General features: G+C 34.6%; 1 protein-coding gene across 19 annotated transcripts in view; it reads left to right on the forward strand.

The window, feature by feature from the left end:
• The window catches only part of LRRIQ1 (leucine rich repeats and IQ motif containing 1), a 119,207-nt gene that overhangs the window by 31,823 nt on the left and 65,032 nt on the right, over nt 1-22,352 (forward strand). For all 19 annotated transcript variants that reach the window (XR_014691613.1, XM_084514926.1, XM_084514912.1 and 16 more), the window contains 3 exons: nt 7,051-7,524; nt 9,561-9,699; nt 12,311-12,430. Coding sequence is in view for 18 of the 19 variants with exons in the window: in XM_084514926.1 (XP_084371052.1) it covers nt 7,051-7,524; nt 9,561-9,699; nt 12,311-12,430 (733 nt within the window). In the remaining variant the exon portion in view is untranslated. The remainder of the gene's footprint in view (nt 1-7,050; nt 7,525-9,560; nt 9,700-12,310; nt 12,431-22,352) is intronic.

A 22,352-nucleotide genomic window follows, 5' to 3' on the forward strand; every position in this document is an offset into this window, starting at 1 on the left:
TTTTTTGTTTACATATTAGCCTCTATGTTTATGGGGTCTTGTTAATACCTAAAGGTATTAAAGGTTATTATTTTCATTTATTATTTGATGTTCCAATAGAATCTTCATTGCTCTCAGAACTGAGATTTATTTGAAAAGATGTTTGTTTTAAGTATTATATTGAAATTAGTTTTGGGAGAAGTTAGATCATGGAGTTTTTTTCAACAGATGTAGTATTTAGGTGGTTCCTGGAACTCATACATTTCTCCATTAAACCCTCAAGAACACTTTTTATCTACTTTTGTAATTTTTGGTATCTGGTTTGCAGATGGAAAGCTGACACTTCCTAATCTATTTGAAAATTTACCATTTGAAATAATGTTCTTTCTTAAAAGGAAAACAGGAAAGGCAAAAAAAAAAAAAAGTGTTACTTTTCCTTTATGGTAGAGAAAATTTTCTTACATCCAGAATTTAGGACCTGTTTCATTGAAAACCTTTGCAGAAAAAATGGTAATCTCTAATTATGGTATGATCATCATAGAGCTGTAGTAGAATATCATACTTCTACGTGCACTTCTATAAGATAATAAAAAGTGGGAGAGAAAAGTAATATCCACAAAATTGAATTGTTTATGTAACCAGGGTCTGTAAGAATGTACAGCTAGACAGGTAAAAATTTTTTGGATTGTCAGGCTCAGACCATCCATTATTAGTAGTTGATGCTACCTTCTGGACACTGAGACTTGTCCCTCTAACATCTTTATCAATGACATGGAGCTGGAGATGGAGTGTGCCCTTACCATGCTTGCAGGTGACATCAAATTTGGGGGAAATGGTTTATATATCTGAGTGCAGGGCTACCATTCAGAAGGACCTAGACAAATTGGAGAGAGACACCAACAGGAGTCTGTGAATTCAACAAGGACAAGTGAAAAGTTGTGTTTGTTTGTTTGTTGTTAATTTTGAAGGAGTTACCTCTTTTTGCAGTACAGGTTGGGACTGGCTGGCTGGGGAGCATCACTGCTGAAAAGGACCTTTGGGTCTGGATGGATAAGAAAGTGAATGTAAGACAGCAGTCTGCCCTGATACCAAAGAAGTTTAACAACATCCTGGGCTGTATCTGGAGGAACATGGACAGTAGATGGTGGGAAGTGATTATCCCCCCGTGTTTAGCCCTTGCATCTAAAATAGCCTCCAGTATTTGGTGCCATCAATGCATAAAACACATGAATGAACTGGAACAATTTCAGTGCATTGCCCCTGAGATTGTCAGGAGTTTTGAGCAAGTGCCTGAGAAGACAGATCCAGGTTCTTTGCAGTGGTGCATAGAAGGAGGATGGACCTGAGCTGATAAAAAGGAAGTTCAGACTGGTATGGTGGGTTGATCCTAGCCAGTAACTAAGAACACAGTAACTGCTTGTTTGCTTCTTCCCACTCCCTGCAGAAAGATAGGGGAGAGAATCAAAGAAGTGAGAAAATCCCATGGACTGAGATAAAAACAGTTTAATAAGTGAAATAAAGGGGGCAAGGGCAGAGAAGAAAACAAAAACAAAACACCCAAGTGATGGAAAAACAATCATTCAGCACCTCCCACCAAAAGGCCAATTCCTAGCCATTCTCCAAACAATGGCTGCCTTGGATAGACTACACCCCACTTTTATTGCTTAGCAAGACATCATATAGGAAGAAGTCTCATTTTGGTCATTTCAGGTCAGCTGGCCAGGCTACTTCCAGCTCATCCACTGAGGGTGACAGAGTGAGAAACAGAGAAGGCCGTGATGGTGTACAAGCATTTTTCAGCAATGGTTTTGATAGCACACTGTTTACTGGTGTGCTATCAAAACAGTTGTAGCCACAGCACCGTACAGGCTACTATAAAGAGAATGAACTCCATTCCAACCAGACCCCATACAACTGGGCATAAGGAAAAACCTTTTCACCATTAGGAAAACCTTTTCACCATTAGGATAGGCATTGCAACAGTTTGCTCAGAAAGGTTGTGCAGTCTCCACTCATGGAGATTTTCAAGACATGACTGGAAAAAGCCCTGAGCAACCTGGTCTGATCTCAGAGCTAACGTTGCTCTGAAGCAGGAGATTGGACCAGAGACCTACTGGGTTTCTTGCAGTGAGAATTTGTCTATGATTCTGTGTAAGTTTTGGTAGAAGGAGTTTGCAGATGTCTGAGAAGAGCAACAGTGGGAAGAAGAAGAGATGGTATAAATGTATTTTCTTTCCTGAGTGTATGTTTCTTTTTTGTTGTTTTTTTTTTTTTTTTTTTAAAAGTTTGTTTGTTTTGGTATGTTGTTGGTTGTTGTTTTTTTTTTTAGGTTTCAATAATTCATCCACAAAAACTTCTGAATTTATAACTTTGAGATAGTTGAAGCATATTGCATCAAATTTAGTGTCAAAATGATTTTTTTGTGTGTGTGTGTGTGTGTGTTAAAGACCTCTGTGTTTCATTTTGATTAAAAATACCTTTTCTGGATGATTTAATAACCATTGAAAACTGCAGTTTGTGAAAGCAACTAAACAATAGGCTTGTATATAAGCCTTAAAAGCACAGCTATTATATGTACATACGGCAATACTTTCTCCAAACAGACTGAATTAATGTGAAGTTGCTAAAGAACAGGCCAAAAATAGAGCAAACTTCTGTCTGTTTCACGTCTTGCTAAGTTATGAGCCCCTGTAGGTGCGACCTCAAGTATGTAAGCTGCCAAAAGTAATCACTGCTTGCTTCCCTAATCCATGTTTCATACACCACTGCTGCTCAGTTCAATTGTTTGTGCTGTTTCTGCATGCAAGTTCACTGTTCTTAGCATGCTTGTCTTGTAATGAGTAATCATTTAAAAAACTAACACAATACCTTGGCTACAGTAATTTGTTTTCATTAATCAGGTGTCTGGCTACTGGAACTTTATAAATACTTGTATGTATGATATAGTGAAAATGACAGGAATTTCATAAGCAGGTTTTCAGGAGAGAATATGTAAACAATGGTCTTTTTCCATGTGTTTGTAAAGGACTTACAAACATGATTGAATGACGATTTGTATTTTAACAAAAGTTAACTAACTGACTAATGAAAATCACAATAGAGCTGCAAAATGACATTAAGCATAATTTTAACTAGCACACAGTTAGGGGTAGAATAATCACAGAATCGCAGCATGGCTGAGGTTGGAAGGGACCTCTGAAGATCATCTAGTCCAACTCCCTGCTGGGCAGGACACCTAGAACACATTGCACAGGATGGCATCCAGGTGGGTTTTGAGTATTTCTAGAGATGAAGACTCCACAAACTCTTTTGGCAGCCTGTGCCAGTGCTCTGTCACCCTCACAGTAAGGAAGTGCTCTCTCGTATTCAGCTGGAATCTCTTGTCCTGTTGCTGAGCACAACTGAAAAGACTGGCTTGATCCTCTCGACACCTTCCCCTCAGATATTTATACACATTGATGAAGTCTCTGCTCAGTCTTCTCTTTTCCAGGCTACACAGGCCCGGTTCTATCAGTCTGTCCTTTTATTACAGGTGCTTCAGTCCTAATCATCTTAGGACTGAATCCCTCCTCTGCACTTGCTCCAGTACTTCTATGTCCCTCTTGTACTGGGGAACCCAGAACTGAACAAAATACCACCAGGTGTGGCCTCACCAGGATAGCAGTGACCAGGAGATAACTGCCAGTGCTGGGTAGAACTGGCTTCTTTGTCAACTGACTTTTTTGCCTCCAAAAGGTTTGTTCTACTGACTTTTCCATATCATTTTTACTGTCTCATTCTGACAAAATGATGATCTTTGAATAACATAGTGGTCATTGCAGGATGAAATTCTATGTAAAATATGGTCTTTTAACAGTTCTGTAGGCAAGCTTTCAAAGCTTAAACTTCCATGTGGATTACAATCTGATTCTAGTGCTTTTATCTTTCCTTGAAGTCTCTGGAAAACCTTAACTCAAGTCGAGAGATGTCTTTTTTGTTAGAAGGCTACAGGTAGCCTTCTGTTCATAGCATTTTTTTGTGAAAGTAATATCTTGGTCCTGAAGTATGAGCAAGGCTGCTGTATGAGTACAGTCAAATCTTGTGATCTTATGATGAAGATAAAATCTTGTGAATCTTATGATGAAGACCCATCTTCTCCTTTTCTGTTTTAGTATTCCCTTCTCCCAGTGCAGAAGCTTTGTGGCTGTTCTAAAATTTACATGGGATATAATATGCTTTCACTGGTTAAGATCTGATCAAGACTCTGGGTGACTGGCCATTTAACACAAGGCAATGTGCTCATCAAAGCTGGAAGTTGTAAAACTTGCTGCAGTTAGTCTGCTGTATTCAACATTACATGACTTAGTAAGCATCCTGAGAATAGGGACACTGGTGCTTCTGTCAGGGTGATCACAGTTCTTCTTTTGTCTAGATGCCAACTTACACTTAAAATGTTGTTTGTATTTTAACTAAGAAGCAATTTCAGAAGAGTTAGTGTGACGAGACCCCTTGATCTATAAAGCCAAAAAGGTCTCAAAGGCAAATTTACAGTAACGATAAAGGAAATATTATGGTATCAAAAGTCTTAATACTTACATATTTCTTTCTTTGTTTTTTCTTCTCCCTAGTATGTGGTTGGCTTTTCTTTTGTTGTTTTTTCTTTATTTTTCCCCAGTAAAAAAGTAAATCAATCCTGCATATTTTCCATGATAGCTGCTTCCTTTTTGTGGTTTGAGTAAGTGGTCTTCAGGACCCAGTCTCTGGTATCAAGAATGCAGTCGAGACACTGAGAAATCTGCAGTGCTTTGATAGGATGATCCTGCCACAACCTTCCTGAACAGTGTTTTGTCTTCCCTCTTCTCCCCTCCCCTTTTTACTTTTTCTTTTATTTGTTTATAGTTGTTGTTGTCTGCCCCTTGGAGTTTAATTGTGCAGGAGAATCCCAAATACAGTTACAGTTATTTAGTAACCTCCCAAAAGCTGCTTGTGGAAAAAACAAACAAACAAACAAAAAACATATGATCCCTGGTGACCACAGTTATTTCCCACCTGAATTTCCTGTTGTCTTCAACCTCCCCTGCTGTTCCTACTTGCCATGTGCATAGACACTGAAAGAGTGAAAGAGTTCAAGGTGCTGCTAGACCTGACAAGGGAGAAGATGCACAAGCATCCTGTTCTGTTAACAGTTTCCTCCCTTCCCCCTTCTTCCCCTCCCTTCTTTCCTTCCTTCCTGTTTGTTGTTTTTTTTTGTTGGTTGAGAATGAACAAGTATACTTAGGATAATAGTATAGGAGTGTACTTTTCATCATACAAAAGCTTATTTTGCCTATTATGTAAAAGATCATGTTTGTGGTTTTTTTTTCCCATGTTATTTTTTAATTCTTCTCACCAAATTTCTGAAATATTTTACTAGTATTTCTTATTGAATAAGTTACTGTACTTACTGTGTGGGAGGAGACAGGTAGAACTTTTTAGATCCTCAAGCAAATATTTGTGATGGTTTAAATCTTTTGAGGAATTGTTACTGTATTTGTGGAATTAACAGGAAAGAAAATATTGTGTAATGGGCAATCCACTGTACAGCTAATGCATGAGTTGTATAATTACGCTGTGTGGATTTGGCTTCAAATTTAGCTGTTCATATTTTACATGACAGTACTGAACTTGCACTAACAAAGAGTGCCTGTTTTCCTCCAGTAAGATCTATGTGTTCTTAAAAGTGTACAAAGTTCTTAGTTAAACTTTACTAGAGGAAATAGTTATTTAGTTAAATAGACTTTTCACAGTAAAATATTATAAAAACTTTGCCTTTTAAGAATGATGAACAGGAAATTCTGTTATTCAAGCTATTATCTTAGGACCTAATTTTTCCAGACCCCCAAGAGAATTGATCTTATTTCAACTTTTTTATCTTGTGTTGCTGACCTAGAATTGACTTTTTGCTCCTCTGAAAATAGCTCCAGATTACAGATCTCTGCATCTATCTGTGGTATCAAAGGAAAACATTTTGCGGGTTCCAAAATTACCTGCTACCTATTACAATAGATAAACACTGTCCAAATACAGGCAGCCTTCTGTATCTGTAACAATTAGTTCATATTTGCCCTAGTCACTTGGATGATATAGCACAACTAATCAGAGCCAGACTTCATTGGCTAATGTTGCTGGGCTCTTTCTGACAATCAGATGGGAAATCAGATGCTTTGTATGGCTCTATTACTCTATTATTATAATATTATTATTATATTACTCTATTACTCTATATTATTATTATTATTATTATTATTATTATTATATTATTATTACTCTATTATTACTCTATTATTACTCTATTATTAGTATTACTCTATTTCATTGGTATACCAGGCTTATACAGCTTATTATAAAATATTTCCTCTATTAATTCCTCAATTCACTTGACTTATAGTCAAGTGAACAAAGATCTGCAGGAACTCCACTAGTATTTAACCAGGAAACTCCACTAGTATTTAACCAGGGAAAAAAATGCAGAGAATTTTAACTCTTCCTGAAGTTTAGTGTGGCATCTTCCTATATATTAATAAAAGTATTGACATTTAAAAGTTTCCATTATTGTAAATTCTCTTTAGACATTGTGGTTTGTTGGTTTGAATCTAAGTTTGGGTTTTCTTGTTGTAGTTCTAATGTAAATTCAAAAGTTACTGTTATTTTTATACTAGATACCGTAGTTCCCAAAAAAAAAAAAAAAAAAAAAAAAATTACATCTCTAAAATTTGCCTCTAAAATTTTTGGCTTTGTAACCACATAGAAAATGAACAGTGAAATGCATGTCATAATGCCTATTTCAGACTGAAGCCATTGAAAAACAAAAAGACATAAATTAAAATAAAAAAGCTAATATGTCTTAGTATATTTGAGATACTACCAAAAAAGTGTAAAGATTTTTAAATGCTGAAACTAATTTTTAGAGTAATTACTGTTAACTGTAAGAATAAGAAAACAAGTAAGGATACATGAAAATATAGAGTAGTGTAGGAATTAATAGAGGAAATATATATTTTTGAAGTGTTCTTACAGCCTGAAATATGTGATAACATTTTTATCTTTCTTCAGAATTGCCTCTTCCATTGATGCTGCACAGAGACAATGCTGGTATTTTAATCAGTTAATGAAACTTAGCATTGAACATCGATGTGCGCATGAGTATGGTGAACTAAACATTACTGACAGAGATAGACCAGAAGCACTGCAAAATCATTTAAAGCAAACATCCACTGGCTGCCTACAGGAAAATAACCTCTTTATCATGGGTGCGACAGAAAATAAACAGGTCTTGTTGGATCCTTCTGAAAGATGGATTACTACTGGCCATAGTAAGGCCACATTCATTAACTCCTCCATACCTGTGCACCAAAAGGAAAATAAAGAAGATCACAGAGTGAAGCAGAAGAACATCGAATCTTGTATTAATTACAGTGAGGAGAGCAAAGGCAACAATAACATGTCAGCCCAGCTCACATTGCAACAGTCAGTTATATCAAGTAATGTGAGAAGAGATCTTAAGCATTTTGATAATGATACAGAAAGGTAAGACATGGGTGTTGGACTGCTTTCAGATATATTAGATGGATAGGCAATAAGTGAGAATTTCTTGTTTAAAACATAGATGTGTGATCTGATAGTGTGAAAGTAATATTCTGAAGCTTATTAGACAGCAAAGTACTTTAAGGTGATGCAGACTGGACTATTAAATACTAATAAGAGAATTTTGAAACTTTCACTTGGCCTCCTAACTTTTCCTTCTTTTTTGCAATACTGTCGTGACACCAACTCTTAAATGCACAAGTAATTTACAAATTAAGGATGAAAAGGCTTGGTGGTTTGTTGGAATTTTGAGGGAGTTTGAACTACAAACCAGTGTAAGTTTTTTGCTGTATTGTTCGTTAGGCACTCAAGATTCGTCTGTGTAAAATTTACAGTTGGCATCATTTAGAAAGCAAGATGGAAAAGTTGCTTAAATCTACTGACTCCCTTGACCTTAGGCCAGGCTCCTGCTGTTGTGATGACTGAAGAGCTAACAGTCTGCCCTGCCCTTGGTACTCCTCCAACATGCCTCAACCCACTTCTTACAAGTAGAGGCAGGGGTGAAGGGCCAGTTCAACTTGTTCTGTGCCCCTAAATTCTCTCTTGCATAAAACAGACTGGTTTATTACCTCTTCAGAATGTATCTGTTGCTGGTATGTACAGATGTTCTGGATGTACAGTCAGGGAAAATAGAAGCTATTTTGCCCAGAAATTTTGCCCTGGAGATACAAACTTTTAGTTATAGCTTCATAAGTATTCAGTTTCAAAAGTATGCATATTGAATACTGTGTGAGAATCAAGCATGGGAAGGTATGCTTCTTCATGCTGGTTAGACTTATTGTAAATGGGCAGTAGTGGTTAGTTGCTTGATTTTTAAGACACTAACAATATGTCATAAAAATTATTATTCAGGAAGACCATAGAATTCATCATTGCCTCTCAGAAATTAGAAAATCGGACTACAGTAGTCTATTATGGCAGTTGAGTGCCTCAAAAAAAATCTTTTTGAAAAGTGTATTTAGAGTTCTTAGAATTTTAAATTCATTCTGTAGCCAGTTGTTGAACAGTTCTCTTCAATGCAGAATATAAACTTAAATATTTTTTTTTAAACTCAGATCATTTTTTATGGATGCAAAGCTTATAAATAAACCATGTTTTGAGGTTGGTAAACTTAATAAACACATTTTAAGGAAAAAATGCTTGGAAAAAGGAATATTTTATGTACTCCTTTCTTCTGGCTTAACCTCTGAAGTGTGCTGTGACTTGTGCTGGATTGTCTTTTTCACTGAAGAGTACTCTATTATTTAAATAAATGCACTACAGATTGTAAAGTGTAAAATATGTGAAGTCTGGGGGAAATTTAGACACATTTTATTAAACCCACTAGGAAGCTGAAATGAGAATTTTGTGGAGAGAAGGATTCCAAGATAATAATGTCATAATGCAAAGCTCCCATTAAACTTTTTCTCCATCAGAAACAATTAATTAATTAACCTTATGTTTAGGGAGTTCAATCACTTAGCAAATCTAAGTAACCTGTAATCAGTGCTTTTTAAACAATAAGTAACTTAGAAAACGTTCCTATCTTAGAAAACGTTTTCCCATCTGCTCTATTGGAATTATTCTTATCATGCAGTTTTCAGCGTTCACCTTATTTCACTTCAGTATTTTTCTATATAGACTGTGGAGATAAGTGGATCTTTCCAATCTTTCAGTCATTATTAAGCTACTTCTGCTCCTGATAACCATTTTGAAAAGACACTTCTTCTCTAGTTAATGTAAAAGGAACAATACCCAGTAGAGTAGTTCTCTTAGATAAATTGGTCTTCCAAATGTTGTAAATATCCTCCTGTGTTTCTGTACATGTGCATCACATCTGTGCTGTAATTTCTTTACAGTTTAATGGTAGAGCATTCTATTTTTCTCAGTGCATAACACTATTCTTTCAGGTTTTTTTTTTGGTTATAGTTAGGCAGCTATGATAATCCATTTTTGCTGGTGAGGTTATGTTATCCATAAAGGTACTTATTCCTTACTAGGCTGCATATGGCAGCATCAATGATCCAGTCCCTTTGGAAGAAGTACCATGCCAGGAGGAAAAATAACTGCACCAAAACAAGGAATGATCATTTTACAGAGGTTTCAAGACGGAAGAATGAAGCTGCCACACTAATCCAGGTTAGTTCGCGGCATTCTGTACTTATTTTCCAATTAAATAAGAAAGAATCTAATTTTGTGTATTTGTCATCTTCTATCTATTATTACTTATGATAATGATATTATCGATAGTTTTGTAATTAATTTTTTTTGTGTGCTTTATTTAAAAATTGTAAGATTGAAGTTTCTAAAAGCTTTCTTTACAAAAAATGTTCTGTAGAAGCATAAAAATATTTGCCCTTTATTCAACAAATATTTTCCCTGAATTAGCTTTTTTATTATTATTACTATTATTTTAATACCGTGTTTTAGTGCATATTGTGCCTGTGTTCTTACTGGTGTGTGTCTATGCTACTAAAATGACAGACACTGGCTGCATAAGTGGTATAACGTATCTCGTATCTGTACAACTAACTGCTCTTTCTTTCTCTCCCATCCAACCTACTCATGCCTTTCCTTCTCTTCCCATCTCTCAGAAGATAGGACTGCCACATTCATACTGCCATTGAGAACACACCAGGGCCTATGTTGTACCATACCAGATACTGGGCTAATGGTTAAACAGAATGGATTACTGTGTGTGTGAACTCAAGTCCATGCCTTGGCTCTGCTTAGTTTGCTAAACAGATATAGCATCTATATGACAAGTTGCCAGGGTTCATGGATTTTTCTACATTTTTAAATTAATGTAGCTAGTATCGCTAAGTTTGTTTCTGGAGTATAGTCTGTAGCTAGTATATTAAATTTATTACATCAAAATATGTAAAGTATGTTAGTATATATTAGTATAATATATTAGCATTTTAATTAGTACATATTGCTATATTAGCATATAAATATATATAAATATAAAAGTATATGTTTGTAAAATAGAAAAAATATATAAAAATAGATAAAATATATTGGTTTAATAATACATTAATAATATTAATAATTATTAATATATTGAACATTTTATTAAAATATATTATATTAATATACTATCAATAAAATATATGTAAATATTAATATAATATGTACTATTATATTACTAGTATATTAAAATATATTTCTGAACCTATTTGGCCTCTACTTTATATTGAAGTGTTGAGTTCTACAAAATTATATACTGAATAAAATGTTTTTACTTTTTTTTTTTTTCCAAACCTTTTCCAAATTTGATTTCCAAAGTTAATACGGAAATAAATACACTTTCACTATTTGCGTTCTGTGCACTTTATGGATTTGTGTGTCTCTTACATGCATCTCCATTATTCACTCTTTCCTTAATAAAACCTCAGTCAATTTAGTCTCTTTTCACATTACTCTGTGCTTCTTATCCTTTTATCCCTATATCTTTATCTTATTCTATTATATCCTATTTTAAAAAAGTGACTAGCACTGAATTCCAGAGGTAGGTATATCATGAATTTTCATCTCATTTCTTAAAAATTGCTGTAATATAATTTGTCATTCTTGATCTCAACTGAGCACTGAGTTCGTGAATTCATAGATCTGTGTTAACAGATGGCTTACAGTTTATCTTTCTGTATGTACCATTATGACTTGTTTTCTCCTTTGCATCTGTAAAAACTAATTGTATTTATTGAATGAAATGTATTTCTCAGTTGATCACTCTGTAGTATCAGGATATTCTTTCTGAATGGTTATGAAGATCTGTAGGAAAATAACACCAATGAAATGATTAGAAAGCAGATCTAATACATTTAATCATTTGTATATAAATCAGGAATTTTACGTGTAAAGACAGCAATGTTTTCAATAATTTATGCAATTATGAAATCATGTATTAAAAATGAATAAGCTAAATTTTAAGTCTGAATATGAGATTTACCCTTCCTGTTTTAGTGCCTTCATTGCAAAGCCTTTAAATGTCGCCAACACTACTCTGACAACACTACTCTTCAGGAGAGTGTTTTGCACAGTATTTAAATGCTTACGGCATCTTGAATTCTAATTACATCAAACCATTTGGGGGGTAATTGAATTTAGTATTCTTAATTCCATTTATTTAATTTTGATCTCTTGGAATTTTTTCTTTTGTATGATTCTACAGCTTGTCATGTGTTTGTAACACCTTGCTTCTTTTTCTAGCATTTAATTCCTAATGTCCTTCTTTTTCTTAGATATAGTTATTCCTACCAGTAATATTTTTAAAATAAAGATCTTAGACAGTTAAGAGAGAGTGACTGACCTAGGTCAATTGCATGAGATATCTCCCAGAATAGCTACTTGTAAACTATAAAGCATTTAGTATAAGTGTATTTTTATTCTCAGTAATTTGAAAGTTAACACTCAGCTTTTTTGTATGTGGTCATTCCTTTCAGTTTATAATAGTCCCTGAAGGAATTGTCAAATAATTAATTAGTTGACCCAGGTTTGTAGTTGAGGGAGTTGCAGGATTCCTTTCTGCTTACTTGTGGAGAGCCTCCTGAGTACTCTAAGCTTTAGACATGTGCTGGCATTTAATTTGTCTTGTAGTTTTAAATGTCACATAAAGTTCAAAAAACAGATCATTGAGCTATTAAACCAGGGCCCAAGATGTTTTATCTTCGTAATGGGATAACATAGAGAATCTGGAGTTGGGTTTGATCTATGACTTTATATAACATGCTTTAAATTTTTTGTTTAGGCATCTTGGAAGGGCTTTCTTTTGCGAAGGAAACTGGCCAGTGCTCTTGCAGCTGTTAAAAGTGATGAAGTGGAGGCTGAATATGAAGAAATAAATGTGGATGATTTCATGTTTTATGAAGTAAGCATAGTCATTAGCGTAAAAATTTACATGTGATGTAAAAAATATTATTCTAAAACAATCATGTAAGTTTTGAAAATAAAAGAAATTGAAAAGACTACCAGGACAAGAATTAACATATTGGATGTCCAGAAATAAAGAAGCATTTGGTACATATAACTCATTTAAATGTGTTTGTCATGGATTGATTGCTTCCTGCTCTTTGAGATGCTCTCATAGTTACTGTGCTATTAATGTCACAACTATAGAAATCCATATATTTCTACAGTTAAAGGACAAACAAATGAGAATAAGGAAACAACTACTTTTGTTCTAAAATGTTTAGCTTTTTAGTATTTTAGTAACTGATTATAATGCCAACAAAGTATTAATACATATTTTGTTCATTTTCATGAGAGAATGAGAACAATAATATAGCTGAAAATACGGAAAATATAGCTGAGATTCAGTGTTGTAGGATTCCAGTAAAAAGAACCCCCTCCCCCAAAACAGAGGTGAAGCAGGCTTATTAGCTCTTCATTTATCTCTGAAGTGCTAAAACGAACAGAAGTCTAAATACAGTGGTAAAAAAAAATGAAAAAAAAAAAAAGCTAAATCAATAGAAAAAAAAAAGTGAAAAAAAAATCCAGAAATGTTTACTATTATTATTTTTTTTTTTGCAAATTATATAATGTCATTTAAATTTCAAAGCATTTAAATTGGGTCAGAATTTTCAGTTCTAAGAAATAAAAACTAGCTTCAAATTTATTAATTTTGTAATTATTCAGTAATAATTAGGTAGAAAATAAAATTGTTCACAAGAGAAATATCATTCAGTAAGCAAGGAAAAGAAAAAAGAATCTTTAGGCTAATTTTGTCCCTTGTAGCCTTAATAGATACTTTCTCCATTGGTTCTAGACTAGTTCTGCATAGTAAGGCAGCTGTTAATGACTTATTCACCTATTCATCTGTCTGTTTTCTAATTGTTCACATTTGTTCTCTTTTTTATTTGTGGTTTCTGGTAAAGCAAAGCAAACTGATATCATTTAAGACCTAAGTGGATATGACTGAGGATTTTTTTTTAATGAATCTTTGTGTGCTTATGGTCATCTGAGTATCAACCTTCTTATTATGTCCCATTTCCCTGTCCCCATTAGAAAATAGTTGGACTTTGTACCAACTAATTTCTGGTGACTTGATAGCTTAGAATATTATTTTTTCTTCCCTCTTCCAGCATCTACATGTATTTTAAGATGGATTTTCAGAATTACTATCCTATTGTAAGATAATGCAAAATGCTGGAGAGTCCCCATTTGTAGACAGGAAATGTGTGTGTGTAAATGTAGAGATCTGGCTTAAATTTTAGGGTTGATTTATTTTTTTAATTTTAATTTAAAATAAATATGTAGAGTTCAACAATAAATAAAGTTCAACAAGGCCAAGTGCCGGGTCCTGCACCTGGGGCGCAATAACCCCAAGCAGAGCTACAGGCTGGGAGAGGAATGGTTGGAAAGCTGCCAGGCAGAGAAGGACCTGGGAATATTGGTTAATAGTCGGCTGAATATGAGCCAGCAGTGTGCTCAGGTGGCCAAGAAGGCCAACAGCATCCTGGCTTGTATAAGAAGCAGTGTGGCCAGCAGGGCTAGGGAAGTGATCGTCCCCCTGTACTCGGCTCTGGTGAGGCCGCACCTCGAGTACTGTGTTCAGTTTTGGGCCCCTTGCTACCAGAAGGACATCGAGGTGCTCGAGCAAGTCCAGAGAAGGGCGACGAAGCTGGTGAGGGGTCTGGAGAACAAGTCCTACGAGGAGCGGCTGAGGGAGCTGGGTTTGTTCAGCCTGGAGAAGAGGAGGCTCAGGGGCGACCTTATCGCACTCTACAGATACCTTAAAGGAGGCTGTAGTGAGGTGGGGGTTGGTCTGTTCTCCTACGTGCCTGGTGACAGGACGAGGGGGAAAGGGCTTAAGTTGTGCCAGGGGAGTTTTAGGTTGGATGTTAGGAAGAACTTCTTTACCAAAAGGGTTGTTAGACATTGGAACGGGCTGCCCAGGGAAGTGATGAAGTCACCATCCCTGGAGGTCTTTAAAAGACGTTTAGATGTAGAGCTTAAGGATATGGTTTAGTGGAGGACTTGTTAGTGTTAGGTCAGAGGTTAGACTCGATGATCTTGAGGTCTCTTCCAACCTAGAAATTCTGTGATTCTGTGATATACAAAAAAGAAGAGTCTCATTAGCTGATGTTCTCTGATCCTTGGCTTCTTTCTAGAATAATAAAAAGCAGAAAGTGGAAGATTTTAGTTTTTCACACAGTAAAGAAATATCTGTGCTTATCTACAAAAGAAGGAAAACATCCTGTTTTGAATTATTCAGCCTGTAGTCCAGAGTCTCATATGCCACGTGTCAGTTGAGGTTGTTTCACTCTGTCCTGTCAATAATCTTGTGACTTTGTTTTTTACTTGTTTTGTTTTGTAGAACTACATGGGTAGTCTTATTCCATCTGTCTGTTGACAAGGTAATCACATTTGGACAGGTGCTTCTGAGGCCAGGGAGAAAAGGAAGAATTCAGGGAGGCATGAAAAGAGAAAGGCCAGGTCATTCCAGAGAGCCTTGCACTGTATCACCCTCTGGTGTGATTTTTTCCAAATCGTAGTTTAATTTACTAAGAAAGAAGTAAAACATGTTTTTAGGGAACAGTGCTTGAATAAAGTTATTTTGTTCAGATCATGATAGGAGAACCATGAACTGAGATTTTAATTTGCGCACCAGGCTCAAAGGCTGAACTGGAGATTCTTGTCAAATAAATTACTCAAAACCTTAACATCTTGTGATGAAAAGTATAAGAATACATTTTTTTCTACAGAGCTGTGTATGTGATAAATTTTAAATGTATAGGCCCAGAAAGGTTATCCTTTGTTCAGTGATTAAGTGTTTTGATTTTTAAGATTGGCTGTAACTGAATTCAGAAATTTCTTATGTCCTGTGATGTTTGTCATAATTTTTCCTTTGTTTGTTTGTTTCAAGCATGTATCTTGTGTTCACTGAAGAGATTGTAAGAAATACATGGCATAACTATAAAAGACCTACTGAAAATGTATTATGAAATCGGGATGGGCAATCTTTTCTGGCCCATGTTATAACAAAAACAAGCGTTGGGCTTCAAACAAGTGTGTAGGAAGGAGTACATATTGCTGGACAAAGAGATCCCATATAATAGGATGTGAAGGAGGAGAAAAATGGATGGAAACCATTTTGTGCTGCAGATTTCACTGTTGGATAGGATGAGTGAATTGGGAAAAAAATACTTTCTTATCACAAGTTAATGCAAACATAGTAAATCTTGTCCCAATGTTTTTTGAATAGTTCACTGTTTTGTCATGTTGTCATTATTTTTATACCAGCATTATGAAAGATTTCAGTTGTAATGATTTCATTTTGTATTATCTAACAATTTACAAAGCCACTAGTGTGCAAGCTTCTGTTTAAACCATTTAAAATATCACTATGCTGATGAAGACTGGTCACTCATTAGGTACCAGTCTTCATTAAAGGACTGTTTAATATCTTTATGACAAGTTCAGTAGACATAGTGCTTTGTGGAAGTTGAGGTTACAAAACAGCATGGGGAAGACTGCAGTCTTTTCCAAAGACCTGTTTACTCCAGTTAAGCGCATTGAGCAGTGATATATTGCTACAAGCCTCTGGCACCATATCATGTGAAAAATGAATTGTGTGTGACTGAGCTGGAGGAAAGGCCTTTATCTAGCTCACAACAGCATGAATAGCAATCGTTTCACCTTTACAATTACTGGTATCTTCTTGTAGCCATATCAGCTCCCATATATTGCCAAAGGTATTCAGAGCCTATTGAAAGCAGTAATGTTTTGTCTGTTGTATTGTGCAATGTCAAACAGGCTATTCCAGATGAGATGAAAGATCTGGCCAGCAGATGTCTCTGAAAGTATGAGCCTGGTATTCAGTGATATTTTCATGTCTTTCATGTGGACTTTGCAGAATTCCAGCCTGTAATGCTCCAGAAGGCTGATATTAAGACAACCTTTCATCAGCACTCCATCCATGTAGCAAATGTTGAGCTCTACAGGCAGAGCTCTTTACCTCTGGTGGATGAAATCTGACAACACATTTTCTTGACACAGCTCTTACTTTTTGTAACCATGTACCATGTATGGTTATACGCATTGTTACTTTTTTGATGAGAATATGATTTAAGTAAAATGCAGAATGTCAGTGTCAGTAGGTTGAACTAATTGAGTATGATCAATTTTAAGACAATTATTTGCTGAGAACAGTGTTTGTGGACATATATCTTATTCTCCTCAAGATGTCAATACTGACAGTTACATGACACAGAAATCGGGTAAAATATTTTGCAAAACCATTTTTTTGATATATATATTTTTTTTTGGTTAGGGATATCTAGTAATACTTTTTGAAAAAGAAAATAACTTCATATGTTGCAACCAAACTAAAGAGAAATCCATCACAGCTTCCTTCATCAAAAGGAATAGATCCATTGCTCTGAGACAAAGGGTTGTTCTACTTTTGAGTTTGCTTAAATAGAATTTTTAAATCCCATTCCATTTGACAGCTTTTGAAATTCATGACCAGGAGTTTTCTTCACATTTTTTATATAACCACACTCAGCCACACAGCCTTTTTTTGCTTTCCTGCCAGAGCAGCTGGGTATCAATTATCTGTGTTCCTAGAGTATATGGTTGCCTCTATAATGTATTTGCATAAGGTGATGAATCCTTACTGTATTGCGATGTATTGTTCAGGCAGTCTGACTGCTCAAAGATCTTCTCAAGAGCCCAGTCAACTGGGTTTGAGGTGAGCTGAGGCAGATTTGTATAATTTCTCGAAACACGCAATATGTTTGTGTTTTTTTTTCTTTTCAGATAATGAATGCTTCATGATGTGGTTTATCTCAGACCATGAGCTTGTGACTGTGTGCTTGTGTCAATGATTTCTGTTTTCTGGTTTATGCCAGAAAATAGTTATCCTATAGATTATAAGGTCCCCATGATATTTCTTGTAGCTTTTAGGAATGTGGCTTATAAATACAGATCAGAATCAAGCCTTCCTATGTTTTATGCTGCAAAGGATATGATCCCTTTTTTATATGAAATTTGTTATGAAGTTACAGTGTAGCAGAAAAGCAAAAAAGTGTCTGATGATTTGTTCAGATTCATCCTTTTCATTAAAAAATAGAGAAAAAAAGACTGTCTTGAGTAACATATTGGGAGATCAGTCTTTTCAATGAACGTATGCAAAGAATCTCTTGATATGATTCTGCTTCTTCAGCTGCTACATTAATGAATGACATGTTAGTCTGTGGCATCATCAGATACATAAGGTTTCTTTCCTACCTGTTTCAGTAATGATGCTTATATAAAACCTTGAAATGTTTTCCAGTTATCTAGTAGATATCCTTAGCCCTGGAAGTAGCTTGTTGCAGAGTCAGGTTCTGATGAACACAAACACAGATATAAGGAGTTGTAACCATGTCTAACACCCCGCCTTCACAGCTGGTGCAAAATATGCTCTCATTGCTTTCTGGCCTTCTACCATGAGATCTCAGTTCTATAATACCACTGAAATGCTTTTAATTTTTAAATAGAATCTGTCTTCACGGCTTGTCTCTATCTAATTAATGGTCAAATAGCCAGATTCAAAAAAATACTTTCCAGAGGAAAACCCACTCATGATGTATGACACTAAAGATATAATTTGGAATCTGTGTTTAGCTAAATTATATAATTTTTTCTAAGTTATTTTTGGCTTCCCTTTCTTTGACAAAACTGCAAATTGAAATATAGCTTTCTCTTGTATTGTGGTTTTAGAATTCTTTCACAAAACTTAATAGAACAATTTGGGTTATCTTCCTTTGAAAATATGTGTTCTTTCAGCATACATTATTTAAGGGGTGGAAATGAGGATTTCCCTGGCTTTGTAGATTTTGTTTGTGTAAATTCATTGTCTTTTTAATTTTATTTTTGTATTTTATTTTATTTTATTTCTTCGGAGGTAGGAGGATTTAGAAAAAAGCTTCTAGGGACTTTGTAGCTAAAGTCCATAGATAAGGTGGACGTTTGTGTAATGTGGCAGAATCAGGAAGGGGAAGACCTGGAGCTTGTTGTAATTTTAATAGGGGAAGAGTGTGCTTGGGGTCTGAGAGCCATTTCAGGAGTGACCTGAAGGTGCCAGGAGCCTGATATTTGTTGAGGTAGATTGGGATATACATCTGAAAAGATTTTTGAAGCATTCATTTCTGGTCCTTATTTGAACCATGTAACCTCTGAAGCTGAGGTTACTGTGGTTTTTGTTTACCCATCTGTACTTTATATTTGTGTATTCAAAAAAAAAAAAAAAAAAAAAAAAAAGTAGGGACATCTTAAGCTTCCTTTAAAAACTGTCAGGCTTAAGGCAGAAATGCTATTCTGGAAAAAATGTGAGTCATGTAGGTCATGAATGAGTTTGATAAACTACAATGAAATTCAGGGTTGTGGAGAGTTAAAGTTATATATCTACATACATACTTAAGTGAAAGAAAACTTTCTGGGACCATGAAGTTTTAATTATTAATTTATTTGTGTATAGTTCCAAATCAATTATTTGTATGGCTTTACTCATATGTATTTAGAGAAATCACATCTGTGCATATATGCACATATTTTATATATAAATTATATATATATGTATATATATATATTATGTATATATATAAGAATTTAGGAGAACAGTTAGTTATCTGACCTTCTTAAACATTTTGGAAAAAAATACACTCGAAGACATTCTTCAATAAAATTCTGTTAAATGTTTTTCTTTAAAGAATATTGTGACTTTTCCAGTAATTTCTAACACATCCTTTTTATAAATGGACAACTACACAACTCTTCTTGTCCTCTAACTTTCTTGAAAGAATGTACTCTAATAATCAACCAGATTTCTTAAGTCTTTAAAATTTCTTGGGTTAATTCATTGTTGTGATGTTTCTTTGGAATCCATAGGATAAGCAGCACTCTTTCTTTTGGCTTGTGGCGCTGTTTGGTTTTAGCAATCATGAGAATGCAGCAATGCCAAACTTCCCTTACCTCTTGTCCTTCATAGAGACAGAGTTGAAAAAGAAGCATTGCCAGAGGTTAAAATAACCTTTATTAGGGTACTACCCTATTTATCTTCACCATATAATATATGTGAAAAAGCATGAAAGACAAACCAAGAGAAAAAGGCTATTTTTCCTACTACATGCAGTTCAGAGATATGTTCTCTATAAAATGTATCTGTATTTAACTGGACTGATCTGTCCAGCTAAGAAGCCTGTATACATTTCTTATGTAAAGTTGGTCAAATCAACACATTTAAACGCAGTTTTAAAGTGGCAGAATTCAGGCTGAATTTGAGTTATTTTGGAAATGGGAAAATAATTCAACAAATAGTTCAGTTAAGGATGTTCTTATTTGATATTGTCTTATCTTTTGTAATTTTTTAGAAAGTCACACTGTGAACTGACAACTTTCTAATGTTGAACTAAGCTTTACATATGAATTCAAGTTGCTCAGAAAAACTAGCCCATGGTGTAATCTGATTCCCAAGACTGGATGAAAGAAAAGGCTAAATGCACAAAATATTCAGATCTTCAATTTCAAAGGCAGTTTTCAATCACAGTCTATCAAACATACATAAATAAGCAGAGAAAACTGACGTGGTCCTTCTATGTCAGCTATAAGAGCTAAAAATTTATAATTCCCTAACATGTTTTTCTAAAATCATTTATGCTTTTAGAGGATAAAGTTTTAGCAAGGAATACTTAAGACTTGACTTCTGCCTTTACTTAGGCAGAAATTAAGTTTAGTGTGATAGAAATTAAATATGTTGTCCTAGAGTGGCATGATTTTTGAAAGAAATGTACCACAGAGTGAAATATGTTTGACAGGAATCAACAGAGACAGTTACAACTTTTGGCCAGACCATAGTACTTGCTCTCATATGCCCTTTTATACTGAGAGTATCCACAGGGTTAACATTCAGCACATGATGCCTTCTTCCTCACCACTCATCCCCCACTCCCACCACCCAAAATTCCTGAGCAATCATTTAACCTAGAAGATGTTGAACAGTAGGAAAAGTATTTCTTCTTGTGGCACACATTGCTCAAAATAAGACTTTGTCAGCCTATTTGAAATAATCATAGAATGCTATTGAACATTCTACCTTGGATTAAAGTAGCGTTTCATTTGTCTTTTTATTTTAAGTTTCTGATTAACTTTCTTGGAGCATACAAGCCCTTAACTGCACTATACAAATATAAAAAAAAAAAAAAAAAAAAAAACCTGAAAACTAACAAAGTAGAAAGCAAAGACATCACTTGTATTCTATAAAGAAAACAATTCAAAAGATTAATTCTAAGTGTTTATTTATTTACTCTTATTGCATATTGTCTTAATCTTCAAAAACTATTTGGAACGTAGACAGCGGAGCTATTTTGTAAAATCTGTTGGAAAAGGGGCCATTCATAGAATCACAGAAACTGCTGCGTTCCTCTCATAGAATCATTAAGGTTGGAAGAGACTTTCAAGATCATCTGGTCCAACCATCACGCTACTACCAATGTCCCTCCACTAAACCATTTACCTAAGTGCCAGGTCCAACCTTTCCTTCTTTACTGATGATGTTAAAGACCGAGAATGACATAAATTGCATCACTAAAGGTAGCAGAAGTCTGGAGAAACAAGTTAGACAAATCCAGGCAGGTGATCTGCTGGGTGAATCTTTTTTTAAATGCAAAGAATTCCACACACTATTTCTGTGAAATTGTAATGTGGAAATATTTTTGAAAATAAAATTGTTGATTTTTTTTTTATCCTCCCATTCTCCATATTCTATTGTCATTTCCAGGGGCTAGTCATGAGTCCATTGAGTTTTTTATATTAATTTTCTTTTGCTTATTTATATCCTGTTGGCTATTTTTGCTATTTTATCTTGGAATACAATATGAATAAAAGCACTATATAAATACCAATAAAACAATTATTCTGGCTAAAGTGTTGGAGTCCTTCAAACAGTAAGTGAATTAATGATGAAATAAAAGAAAAAAGGAAAGAGGTATAAAGAGTAAGTTTTCTGTAATTCATAATTTTGTCAGGTGATTATTGATCTTGTGATTCTGAGGTCCACCACGTTTGGAAATGTGGGTTAGCTTCAACCCCCATGACAGCCAACATATTGGCCTTTCAGAGTTAAACTAGTTCTTTGACTTAGAAATAAATATAGTAATATGCCTATATTACGTCTATAATTTACATAGAACATAAAAACAAGCATTATCATCTTATTTGTTTCGTAATTCATCTCAGATTGCTTTTTTTTTTTTTTTTCTGTTATAAGTGGATAATCTCAATAGAAATTGATCTCATTTTTAGCCTTAGTTTTTGTTAAATCTGTTACAGTCTTTGCATTTGTTATAATTTAGGACTGTATTTATGGGAAAATATGGACAGAAGCTCCCTGAGTTGGTACTGTCAAAATCTCTAGGCATAAACATAGTGGAAGAGCATATGTTCAAAAATCAATTATGCATTTACTTCTGTTGGACAAAGCAAAAGACAATGTGGTATATTTTTATAATATGCTACATACATGTATATGCATACAAGTGCCAAATGTGCTTTATATCAGCAGATATAATCTTAATGATAAATCATTGTTTTGTTTGTTTTGTTTTGGTCTTGAATATTTATACCTTTGAATCATGCTTTTCTTTTTTTGGTGATACTTCTTTTCAATACTTAACACACTAACATTCATTTAATAAATTATATAAGAAACAAAAACACAGCGGAGAATATTACATTAATAACTGGGAAATACTTGTGAGAAAAGTTTCAACCTGAATTTTAAAAGCAAAGAACTTTAATTGGATTATGGT

This window comes from Aythya ferina (genome assembly GCF_964211825.1).
Source record: "Aythya ferina genome assembly, chromosome: 1".
NCBI lineage: Eukaryota > Metazoa > Chordata > Aves > Anseriformes > Anatidae > Aythya > Aythya ferina.